The following is a 12,776-nucleotide window of genomic DNA, read 5'->3' on the forward strand; positions in this document are numbered from 1 at the left end:
GTAAAGCATAAAGGTTCTTCATTTTCATTTTCTGGACAAAAGATCATTTACAAGCAACAACACCAGCAGCAAACAGTATGGTGTATTCAATCTGTTTTTTAGCTGCTGTTGTATGCTTTCTCATCGTTGATGTTAATTGTTCAGCAAGATAAATGTTTATAGAGATCAGAGTCAAGTGAGGTCCTCTGCACCAATTCCTCACGCAGCACAGAGGTGACAGATGTCTTTGCAACAGAAGCCTGATTTGAGAAGGTGCCTGTACTATTAAATATTTTAAAAAACATCTGGGTTATATGCTACAGTCCCCACAAGTAAGAGGCTTTGAACAAATCTCTTGTTCATATTCCACTTAAAACTTTCTCATGTATTTCTTGAGTCATTTCATTACTCTTGTCTACGTACAAAATTAGCTTCACTAAGTAGTTTCTGAGATCCTTAACTAGATGCTATGGTAGCATGCCTCAGGTATTCTAGGATAGTGCTGGACACAAACTAAATGATAATAAATGTAGCCACAAATTAAATCACATAACTGAGTATGTTTTACAAAGTTATGCCTACTTGAATGCTACTAAAAATTATTCACTCCAATTGGCAAAATAAATTACATCAAAATAATATAATGTGTATGTCATGAGTATGTTTTGCCACAAATGAAGCACTATTAGCATTCGGATTCAAAAAGGTGAATATACTGATTCTTAGCTTTTAATTGCCATTAAAGAAAAAAATGCTATAGATTGCCTTTTATTTTTTAGTTAATGCTTAAAAACAACATTGGTAGGAGAAAAATAATGTTATTCAAAAACGTAATGACGTTATAGACAAACTAAAACCATTTGGGGCAATATGAGCATTACTGGGGCAAGAATTCACATAATCAAATAAAACAGATTTCTTGAAAATGATTTTTTGAAGTTTAAATTTCAATACTAGGAATTAATCATTTTTATCAAATTTTGAGTGTTTTTTAAACTGTCTGTATGCAAGATGATGCAAGCCATTAAAATATACATGTGCTGACCGAATTTGTTCTACTAAATTTTTTTTTAAAGATTTATTATTATTGGAAAGCCAGATATACAGAGAGGAGGAGAGACAGAGAGGAAGATCTTCCATCTGATGTTTCACTCCCCAAGTGAGCCGCAACGGGCCGATGCTGCGCCAATCTGATGTCAGGAACCAGGAACCTCTTCCAGGTCTCCCACGCGGGTGCAGTGTCCCAAAGCTTTGGGCCGTCCTCGACTGCTTTCCCAGGCCACAAGCAGGGAACAGGATGGGAAGTGGAGCTGCCGGGATTAGAACCGGCGCCCATATGGGATCCCGGGGCTTTCAAGGCGAGGACTTTAGCCGCTAGGCCATGCCGCCGGGCCCCTGTTCTACTAAATTTTAATGATTAAAAATACCTAATACTCATAAACACTGCTGATTTTATACATCTAAACTATGTAAGTAGGTAATTATGAAATTGATGATTCAATTATTATAAGGTTATAGACACTGCTAAGTGGCAATTGGTATTATCTAGTATTTTAAATCCAGACAGCAACCACACATTGTTACGTGAAGGAAGTGGCAGCTGGAAGAGCTTCAGCACGTACCCCTGAGAGGCCTCAGGCCCTTTAAGGACTGTGCTCGCAGAGCGACAAGGCTTTCCTCTGGTTGTCTCATAATCCTTAATAAATCTTAACAAGGCCTTCTTGCTTTTTTTTTTACACTATATCCTGCAAGTTATTTAGCTGTCAAAAATGACGTTTTCCAAATTCACATATTAACATGCTTTTAAAATTGTTATCTGAAGCTTGTATTTCTGAGACAAATCTTTTAAGACTTGTAAAATTAGGCTGTCTCCCCCATGTCCAATGACTACCTTTTCCAAATTTATTATCATGTTGCTTTGGCACCCTTGTCTATGTGAAGACAGAACACAAATTTTTTTTTTTTCAAGATAGAGCATGAAACACTGCTCAGCTGGTGCAAACTCATCCCTCTTCATCAACATGTTGATTTAAATCACCCAAGAATTGCAAAGAGTATTTTGTCAGAGTTATCAATGCAAGTATGTCTAATCTCTACTTCACTTTCCTTCAAAAGTAAGTGACTTTGAGATTCAACATATACTTAAGTAAAACAAATAGGAAAAAGGTAGTTACTATTTTTAAAATAAAGGAGATAGATGCAATCAGATATCTGAACTATGCAGGTTTATGACAACTTATAACTCATTGGATTTAGATTTGTATTAGAGTATCTTAAATCTTTTCAATTAGAAGAAAAATTTAAGAAGCCAGTGTTTTGGCTTCTTCCACATAAACTCCAGTTCAACTCCTTGGCTCCTCGAGGCTCCATTTCTGATGCAATTCCTTGCTAACACACCTGCAAAGGCAATGGGAGGTGGCCTAAGCGGCATGGACCCTGCCATTCATGAGGAAGAATGAGATGAGTTCAGGCTCCTGACTTCAACCTACCTAAGTTCTATCCATCATGACCATTTGGGGAGTGAAGCAGCAGATGGAAGATCTCTGTGTGTCTCTTTCATTCTGACATTTAAACAAAATAAATCTTTAAAAGAAATGTGTATATATGTACACATATATATCCTCCCCAAAATGTCCACAGTTGGAGCATGCATCCAGGAGCACCATCCAGTTCTTTCACATTTATAACAGAAACCCATTGGCTTAAGCCATCAACTGAAACCTCTAAGGATCTGCCTTAGTGAGAAAGTAGAATTGGGAGCCGGAGTTGGGACTCAAGTGAAAGTCCTTTGATATGAATTGCTTATATTGTACCTGGCAGTTTAAATGCTAGGCCAAAATGACCGCAACATTTTAAAGCTGACAAACCATTCAACCACAATATATCTTTTTAAAGTTGTATTACAAATTCATTTTTAAAAATGTTTAAGGTCTACTCACATTCAGGCTGGGTAGCCACCTTGATGGGTTGGGAACTCTCTCCTGGCCCCCACTCATTGTAGGCCACCACTCGGAAGGTGTACATGGCTTCTGGCTTTAGGTTGCCCACAGTCAGCTGTAGAGAACCGGGCTGGGTTGTATTCAATGCTCGCTCCCTAGGAAATCAAAGTTCATAAAAAACATTATCCACAAATTAATACTTTTAACAAAAATCTGTATTCACTGTGTACGAATCAAGAGGTGAAACAATGGATCATGAATTGATTTTATTGTTAAAATTCGAGTGCCCCTTCATAGTGTTTCTTTGTGGCATTTGGAAACTCAAAAGCTTCCTGCTACATGCTTGCCCATGCCTGCTTTTTTCACCAAGTTGGTTATTCAGGTGCACAGAGAACACAGACAGGACAATTTTAAGTCATGCAACTAGGCAGGCTCAGAAGAACCGACCTGACTCCTAGGAACAATGGAACTCAGTGGGCCTGGAATGCAGATACTGCAGTCCTTTAAGAGGTAAGGGAATGGGTGGACAAGGAAATCTGGAGCCTGAGCCTATCTTACTAGCCCTTATCCTCAGGTGGCCCATATCTGGTCCCTCTGATGAGAGTTTGAATCTCCAGGGTGTTTGCATGCCAGCGTCTCCTACCTGAACGATTCAACATCCAGATTCCAAATCACGGAGGCAGACTTGATGAATGCCATCTGCCATGTTAGCTTAACATGTCTCATAATTAACCCTCTTTTCAAAAGACCCACATCACACATGGGTCTTGTGTGAATAGCACAATAAACCTATATTGCTCAGTAACAAAGCTGACCTTGGAATTTAACATGAAATCTGTGAGGTTGGCTATAAGCAATGAGGGTTTAGGGGAGTTCAAGATTATGTCATTGTTTCTGAAATTTGTAAACAACTTTTCCCTTGATGCCTCATAATTTATAATTCAGAATCCATGATAAACCAAGAGCTATTAAAATAAGAAGAAACATCTGGAATACAGACAGGAAGAAGCATTTTATAAACATCCGCTAATGGCAGAAATCAAGGTTTCAATTATTCCACAAATTGGTCTCCATAAGTATTGCCTACAAAGGCATTTATGCGTTGTTTCTCATTGCACAAAAGGAAAATCCAGATGCTACGTGTTTTTAGATATGGAGCTGAGGCTCCTGTGCTCACATTCAACACAATGAGAGAGAGGCAGTGAGTTTGTTTCAGCTTAAAACAGACTGTAACATATCAGCCAGCCTGGTTTCTCAAGGCATTTGCAAATACTTTAAAAGAATTTACCAATTACAAAGGTCCTTCCTATTGTGCACAGATGAATGTACCTAATAATGATGCTGGAGTTTATGACACATATTCAGAAAAGGTAAAATCTATGGCTACAGATGATGACATTTAAGAAATGACTACTAAACACATTCTGAAAGATACTAGATTCTAAAGCTTCCAGAACCTCTACATGTCCTCATTGACCTTAATCATAAAATCGGTTGAAGTGAATGAAGAGACTCTAAACTACTTCTCTATTTCTTAAAATTTGTATTTCTTCATAATCTCTTAATCTCTAGGTGTAAATTTCAATTTACTCATCCAGTTTTGTATTGAAAATAAATTGGAATTTATTTTTCTGTCAGAAACAAGTTTCTTAAAATATCGTCTTATTGGGGGGAGGGTGGGAGGAGAATCCCAGATTCTATGTAATTACAATACAATGTAATTAATGAATAAATTTAATTTAAAAAAAACAAAAAAATCATCTTATTGTGGTAAAAACCACTGTAAAACTTGCCACTTTAATAAATTCTAAATGTATAGTTCAGTAGTGTTAATATAATTTCACTGTTGTGCAACAGATTTCAACAGATTTCATCTTGCAAAACAAACTCTATACATATTAAAGAGAAGTTGGTACTTATCCTTACTCCACGCCTTACACATATCATTCCATTTGCTGTTTTGATGAATTTCAGAATTCTATAAGCCTCACAGAAATGGAATTATATAGCAGTACTCGTTTTCTATCATATTTCACTTCATATCAAGCATTCAGTATCTCTGTGTTGCACCAAACTTGAAGAATTTCCTTCCTTTTAAGTGCTGAATAATTTTCCATTATATTTAATATATCACATTTAAGATATACTCCTCTATGAATGGATTTTCAGGTGGTTTCAATATTTTTGCTACTATGAATGGAGCTGTTATAGACATGAATGTCAAATGTATTTATGAGGAATTGATTTCAGACTTTTACAATATAGCAGCAGACACTGAATTAATGAATCACATTCTAATTTTATTTTTAACAATTTGAGGAAATGGCATAATTTATGTAGTGTCTACACTATTTCACATTTCCACCAAAAATTTACCCAGATTATAATATCCCTGTATCTTCTACAGGGCTTCTTTTCTGTTTATTTTTTATAGTAGCCATGTTAATGGGTATAATAAAATCACTTTTTCTGGGGGAAAAAGTTATTATTCATACCTGAAAGGCGAGAAGAAGGTGGAGAGAGGGTGGGAGGGGAAAGCGAGTATGGCATATGAGATTCAGAGGTCACTCCTCTGCTGTTTCACGCCTCAAATGCCCTCTGTTGGGTCCAGGAACAAAGTCTGGTCTCCCACATGAGTGGCAGGGAAACAGCTATTCAAGACATTATTATTGTCTCCCAAGATATGCCATTGGCAGGATGCCAATGCTTAGAGTGGAACCAGAACTTGAATAACTGCTTTCATATGACATGTGGGTGTCCCAAATCGCACCTTAACACCTATGACAAACACTTGTATCAATAAACTACGTAAAAAGAATCGCCTCACTTTATTTCAAAGGGCAGAAGGGAGAAAGAGAAAGGGAGAGGGAGCAGAGGTTTTACACCCTGTTTACCCCCAGGTATCTGTAACAGAGCTGGGCCAGGTTGAAGTTCCCAGAACTCTGACAAGAGTGCCAACAGGCCAAGTATTTCCCCCATTAGCCACTGCTCCCAAAGTTCTCAAATCCCAAAAGGCTGAATCAGAGCAGTCAAGCACTCAGACAAGGAATGTGGACATCTTAGACTTTTTTTCTGTAAACTACATGGAATCAGTTTTCTTTGCAATAATATCACAGAAATGAGAGAATTGATGAGAACTGTACAGTGGTAATTACTATGGATTTGCTGTGACCCTGGAAATCCAACGTATTAAATTCCTTTTAAAAATGGAAACGATGAAGCAAAAGACATTTAGTGAATTAGTTAAAACACAGCTTAGAATTCAATTTTTTCAGAAGAAAAATTAAAACAAAGTTTAGAAATGATAAAAATGATAACTAGGATATATATATATTCCAAATGTGACTGAACCTCCTGAAACTCGTGGGATTATTTTTCAATTCAAGTAGCAGACTAGCCACTATACAAATGCTCAACCAAACTACGAAGTGACCTTTAAAAAACACTCACAATGTAATTGCTTGCCTTACTGTGTGTGGCTCATAACCACAAAGGAGGCAGGGGCTTTGCACTTTATCCTTTTCCACCATAGAGGTTTCTACAAAGGGTACCTTGTCCTGCTCTTTGATATCAATAGGGTGGTTCTAGTATAATTTTATGCAGAATACAGAAATGAGGATTCAAAGCAATACGAATTTTTTTTTAAGAATTCAGTTACTTGACCATACTGGGATGACATTTTGAGCTCTACCCTCTAAATGCAGTATATACATCATTCAGTAGTCATTGTGAAAACAAAGAGCCTATTCGAATGGGCGATACTTTGGGATGAAGACATGAAAATCCAAAGGGGAAGAACAGATAAGGACATGTAGATAGCCATACAGATGAATTTGTCATCTTTTGTGAATAGGTCTATGGTTATGGTATCTTTTCTAAATCATCAAAAGTTAATTTTATATTCCAAAATTCTTAGACATCTATAAGGGAAAACAGATTTTATAACTAATTTTAAAATTAAGGGATAGTTTATTAAATCATTTGAATAAATTTGAATAAAATAACTGTGTTTCAGTTCATGCTGGCATAACACTTTGTCATTTTGTTAAAGAAAATGTGAATTTACCCAGATTTGGTTGTCCACATTAAAAAATGAAAAATATCAATACCATAAAAAAACAAGATGTTGGATTGTATCACAGAGATTTGTAGCTTCTCGTACTGTCCATCAGCTCAGAACAATATTCCAAACAAACAATAGTCACATACAGGCACACAGAAAGTGATATGCACTGGTGTGGGCAACCAACATTTTCTCACTCTTAAGAAAAAGTATAAGCAATACATGTTTGAAAAAAATACTTTCATGGAATTGATCTGTGAAACAATCTAAGCAGGTACACTTTGTTCTGCAAACAACTCCAGGACAAGTCGGCTTCCACGTCTCCAACCATGTACTATTCCTGCCTGAAATTACCATTAGTTTTTTCACTATAACTTTACATTGTAAACAATGATCATTCTAATTTCATTTGACACTTTCAGAAATTTTCAAAGTCAGGTCATATCAAGATATCATGTATATTCTGGGATGTACTCAGTACTGGCATACAAGTCTATGATTGCCATTTTTATTTTCTTGTTAATTTATCTGAGTCCAGATCCCTCAGGTGTAAAACAAGTGTGCTTGCAACATTCTCATAACAAATCCTGCAAAAATTAATGAGAAGCTACATGTAAACCACTAAAGCAACCAGAATGGCCCCTGAGAAGAGATACTGAGTTTTCCATACATGGTAGTTGCTGCTGTCATTTTAACTATCGTGCTATTTTAAATATCTTGATAGGAGTGGGTGCTGTGTAAGAGTCAAGAAATTGCATGGTTGCCCATATCTTTTATGGAAGTGCCTATGTTTGAGTCCCAGTATTATTTTTGATCACACATTCCTGGGCATTAGGAGGTGCCAGCTCAAGTACCTGGGTCTCTGCCACTCAGCTGGGAGGCTTGGATTGAATTCCTGACTCTGACTTAAGCCTGGCCCAATCCCAGTTATTGTGGGCATTCTTTCAAATAAAAGCAAAAAAATCGGTAAATGTATAAATAAGTGTCATGAAAATGTCATAGGAAATAAGTGCTCCTGAGCCAAAGAAGTAGTTCTTCTGCATAATAGCTAGAATGAGGTCTCCAGGGCCAACGCAATAGCTCAGCAGGCTAATCCTTGCCTATTATGGCAGCACCCCTTATGGGTGCCAGTTCATGTCCAAGTTGCTCCACTTCCCATGCAGCCCCTTGTTTATGGCCTGGGAAATCAATCAAGAATGGTCTAAGGCCTTGGGACCCTGCACTTACATCAGAGACCTGGAAAAAGCTCTTGGCTCCTGGCTTCAGGTCTGCTCAATTCTGGCCATTGTAGACAGTGGAGAGTGAATCAACAGATAAAAGATCTTTGTCTCTCTTTCTATAAATCTACCTTTTCAAGAAAAATAAAGAAATCCTTAAAAACAAGCAAAAAAGAATGAGGATTCTGGATGTATACATTAACAAGATGTATAATCCAAAAGAAAAACTTGATAAAAACATTTCACTGATCATCGGTCCCGTTGTTCCCCCAAAGAAATCCTTTACTGATATTCTCTATTAGGTGAACTGTACTTAAACATAAACAGAAGTTATAACTGGAGCATACTGAACAATTCCAATAACAGAACTAGCAATCTTTTCCAAACCTGAGACCTTGCTGAGAGGGATAGAGAAAGACCAGGGATTCCATCAGTTCTGCAGCACAGGTCTACAACCCCATGATGCTGATGTCCCCTGGTGAGTGAGCTCCTGCTGCTATGCTTCTCTTTGTTTCCTTAAGTCCTACTGAGGCAACATCCAATTGCATGCTGGGAAAATGGTCCCTCATGTCATGGCTTCCTTCACAATGTGTTCAGTTGCGTGCGGCAACTGTTCCCAGGAGGCTTTCCATCACCCTTGTCAGGATTTAATAGCTGTAAACAAAAAGCTGCAAGACATTTCCCAACAGGTAGATAAAAGCTGAGTCTGCAAGGGCAGCTTATTGCATTTGATTCCTCTGGTCCCATAATATGCCTACAGCAGCACTGAGGCAGTGAGTACATAAGCAATTTCTACTAACTACAGCACATGCTCCCCCACTGAGGCGCAGACCAACACATTGAGTTCTGGGGAAAACAGCATGGTGGGCATTGGAGGTTTTCCTAGTTACTGTTGGGGTGTCCTGCCCCTTGTATCAGCTGCCTTGGGGAGAGTAACAATGTCCCAGGCATCTTGCCTCTTGGTGAAGTTCTCTCCTTTGAATCAGGAAGTCTAATGACATCTCAGGTCCACAGACCTCCGTGGTAGTCTGCTGCACCAGGCAGATGGTCAGACAAAACATCTCTACTGCAGTGCTTTTTTATTCCTGGTTCTCAGTTGACAGTGTATCAATCAAAATTTAGGATAAAGGGAGCAGGACATGCTTACCTTCTAGAATTTTCATTGAAAATTCATTCACTGAAAAATCCATAGATTATCAAAAAGATGAAGTCTGTTGACTCCTACTGATGAAAAATGCCCTCTTTGACTTCCACAAGTTGACTCCATACAGGTAACTGATCAGAAGCATTTCTTTCAGGTCAACTCTAGTACGAGGTTTATTGGCTGCAATGTATCTACTTACGCTGCCGGAGCACTTTGACCTGATGACGTTAATGCTTCCACTTTACTGATATCAGTTAGTGTCACAGTACTGGTGAAGTCTGGACTAGGAAGTCAGATAGGATGAAATACACCCCTGTTTAAGTTGTACTGGACTTGCTTACTTAGAACTGGTTCCTGCTCCAGGTGTGTCCTCACATGTTTTGTACTATAAGCACAGCTTGGCTGTACTTCTTAATTTTCTGTTCTTAGTACCTTCTGATTTTTATTGACAAAGATATCCTCTTGATAAACCTTGTCTGTAAACTCTATGCCTACAATCTAGCACTGTCTGCCACTCTATAGCCAGCATAGTTTTATTTGGGGAGAAGTTGCAAAGATCTGCATGGTTTGGATCAACTCTAGGCACATTCAATCACAATTACTCATACTGGACCACACACCTACATCTTGGCCTGGCCTCTGCATTTCCTATTCTGCCAGTCCTTTCTTTGGTTATATCTGGTTACTGCGGGCTTGGAGTGACTTCTTACTTACACTCACTATTCAATATGGCAAAATCTTGTTTCAAATGAAGTTCAATTTGAATCCAACTCAATAAAATATCCTGGCAAAGCTCTCCTAACATTATTTGCTGTGATTCTAGCAGCATTAAGCACTGTCTCTTTTTGTGTTTTTGCTCTTAGTTTTTACATCTACTGTACCACAAATCATATCGCATTAATTAGCACGTCTGTCTCTTTGACTTGTGAATTATTTTTGAAAAAAGCCATATTACATTCATATTTTATTCTTAGCATATAAAACCACTAAAGAATTACTTCATCACTGGTACTTATAATTTTTTAAGTCAATGCATTAGAAAACTTTATAAGACCAATAAAAAAATCTTCAGTGTGATCTTACAAATTTCTAGAGAATTGGGTTAAATTCCCTGTTTCATCTTAGTGTATTTGGGCAATTTTTGACATATTATTGTACCTTTCTGTTTCTTTATTTTGTTATTTGAACATTCAGAAAGTGGAATGTACCCAAAGAAATTTTTCTACTTACACCTTCTTTAATGGAAATAGAAAATTTTACAGTAAATACTATACAGTACATTAGTTCAGGATTTACATTATGTTTTGATGGACCCACACAGATTTGATGATGATAAGATACAGGGTATGAAAAGAGAGGGTTTCCAAACATTTTAGCCTGATTTCAATGAATTTGGTAAAATGTCAGAATAAAATTTTAAGAAGATAAGTTGGTGTTTAAAAGAGTTGTTCATGAGTTTGGGTGCCCAGAGGACATCTTAAGTAATTATGGAGGAAGTTGGATGTGAGTCTGAATTTAAAATAAGTTAGGATTTGAGATCCAAATTTGAAAATAAAATCAAGAAGAGGATGAAAAGAGATTTCCAAGGTCTGAGTCCTCCGGCAATTTAATATTCACAGATCACAGAACTCACGCATGAAAAATAAGAACGCCTGAAAATTAACAGCCAGAGGAGCTGGAATTGACACAGTAGAGTCAAGATTATAGCAACTAAGTGAAGAGTATTTTCTGGGACTAGAACCTCAGCATAGCAGGCTAATTCTTTGCACCAGGATCCCATATGAGTGCTGCTTTGAGTCTCAACTGCTCCACTTCTGATCCAGATTTCTGCCAACAGTTTGGGAAAGCAGTGGAGGACGGCCCAAGTGCTTGGGCCCCTGCATCCAAGTGGGAGACTGGAAGAAACTCCTGGCTCCCAACTTCAGACCAGTCTAGTTCTGACCATTACAACTATCTAGAGAGGTTTGCTATAATCAAGAGTACAAAATGAAGAGAGAAGGGTGTGGAATGAGGCCAGAGAATGACAATTGAAATTGACTCACTATAGACATGACAATGAGTAACGCCACGGTCTGTTCATGAGAAGGGGTAATAAAAATTGTACAGACAATTGATATTTGGACTTGGAAGAAATACTCCTTTTGAAGAAGCAAAATAAGTGGCATAATAAGGACGAAAGTATGAACAGTTAAGAGAATAAATATGTAGTCAAAAGTAGCAACTTCTTTTTCTTCTTCTTATCATCATCACCAACACCAGCACTACCACCTTTCAAGTCTTAATTTCAGCTTGGAACATTCATCATTTCTGAAATCAAACTGGCCAAAGACCTTCCATTTTGCTTATCAACACTGAGTGCTCCAGTAGTTAAACTGGATCCTCTTAGCTCTCATTGTATCTGGGAAATTAATCTTCTCTCTTTTTTTTTTTTTTTACATTCTAGCAAACAGGTATTGTTCCTGTTTTATACATGATTGCACCCAGAAAGTTGCAATCAACTGAACAGTAGGACCATTTACAATACAGCCAATTAGATTTCACTGGCATGTATATTTTTAAATTGTAAGTTACAGGAACTATACTTTGACTTGTATATAGTTTGGGGATCCTTCTTCATTCAAAGGATCTTGAAAGGTATTATGTGTAAGCCTATATGTATAAATTTATTGTATTTAACATAAGGACATTCATATTTTTAGCAACAGACTGAGTGACCCAAACTGTATTTCAAAAAGATAAGTGCAGGCAATGCGGAGGGCGGCTAAAATGATGAGAATACATTGCCAGAGATCAGGTAAATGATGATGAAAGGAACAGAATAAAAAGGGCACAGCTGAGCTATGGCTGGAGTAGCCCTGACAAGGCTTGGTGATTTATGGTAGTACTACAAACGGGGAAGGTGTAAAATAGGATTTGGACTTTTCGCCTGGTCAACTCAGTGGAAAATTGTAACAGAAACCAAGGAAATGATAGTTAAAGATGATACAAAAAATATTGTTTGATGCACATTAAATTTAAGGTATCTCCAAGATATTCGTGCAAATGTGTGAAGATTATGGGGAAAGAATGACTATTTCTAGTATTCAAAACTTCACTCGTTGATATCTAAGTAACTTATGAAGCACCATAAGGTTACATAATTTCAGAGATAAGAAAAAAAAGTTCATCTTTCTGACAGCGAATGATCTTGTTGAGCCTAAAGCTGTGTGTGTATGCCTATTTCTTTCATTCTATTCTAAAAACATTTTTAAAGGATGTACTTTAGGTATTTCTTCCAACTAGAGAGAAAAGAATCTGGAGACCCAGCATGGAAAGTGGTGCAATGTAGCACCTTTTCATTCTATTACAGCAGCACTCTGTACTGGCCACCATTCTGCAAGCCCAACCCACACAAGGTATTTTCAAACATTCAAGGGAAATCTATTACGAAAAAA

General features: G+C 37.5%; 1 protein-coding gene across 3 annotated transcripts in view; it reads right to left on the minus strand.

Moving 5' to 3' along the window:
* DCC (DCC netrin 1 receptor) overlaps positions 1-12,776 on the minus strand; it is a 555,681-nt gene that overhangs the window by 249,191 nt on the left and 293,714 nt on the right. For all 3 annotated transcript variants that reach the window (XM_058676959.1, XM_058676958.1, XM_058676960.1), the window contains exon 8: positions 2,919-3,073. In XM_058676959.1, coding sequence (XP_058532942.1) covers positions 2,919-3,073 — 155 coding nt within the window. The remainder of the gene's footprint in view (positions 1-2,918; positions 3,074-12,776) is intronic.

The sequence above is a fragment of the Ochotona princeps genome, chromosome 18 (assembly GCF_030435755.1).
Source record: "Ochotona princeps isolate mOchPri1 chromosome 18, mOchPri1.hap1, whole genome shotgun sequence".
Taxonomy (NCBI): domain Eukaryota; kingdom Metazoa; phylum Chordata; class Mammalia; order Lagomorpha; family Ochotonidae; genus Ochotona; species Ochotona princeps.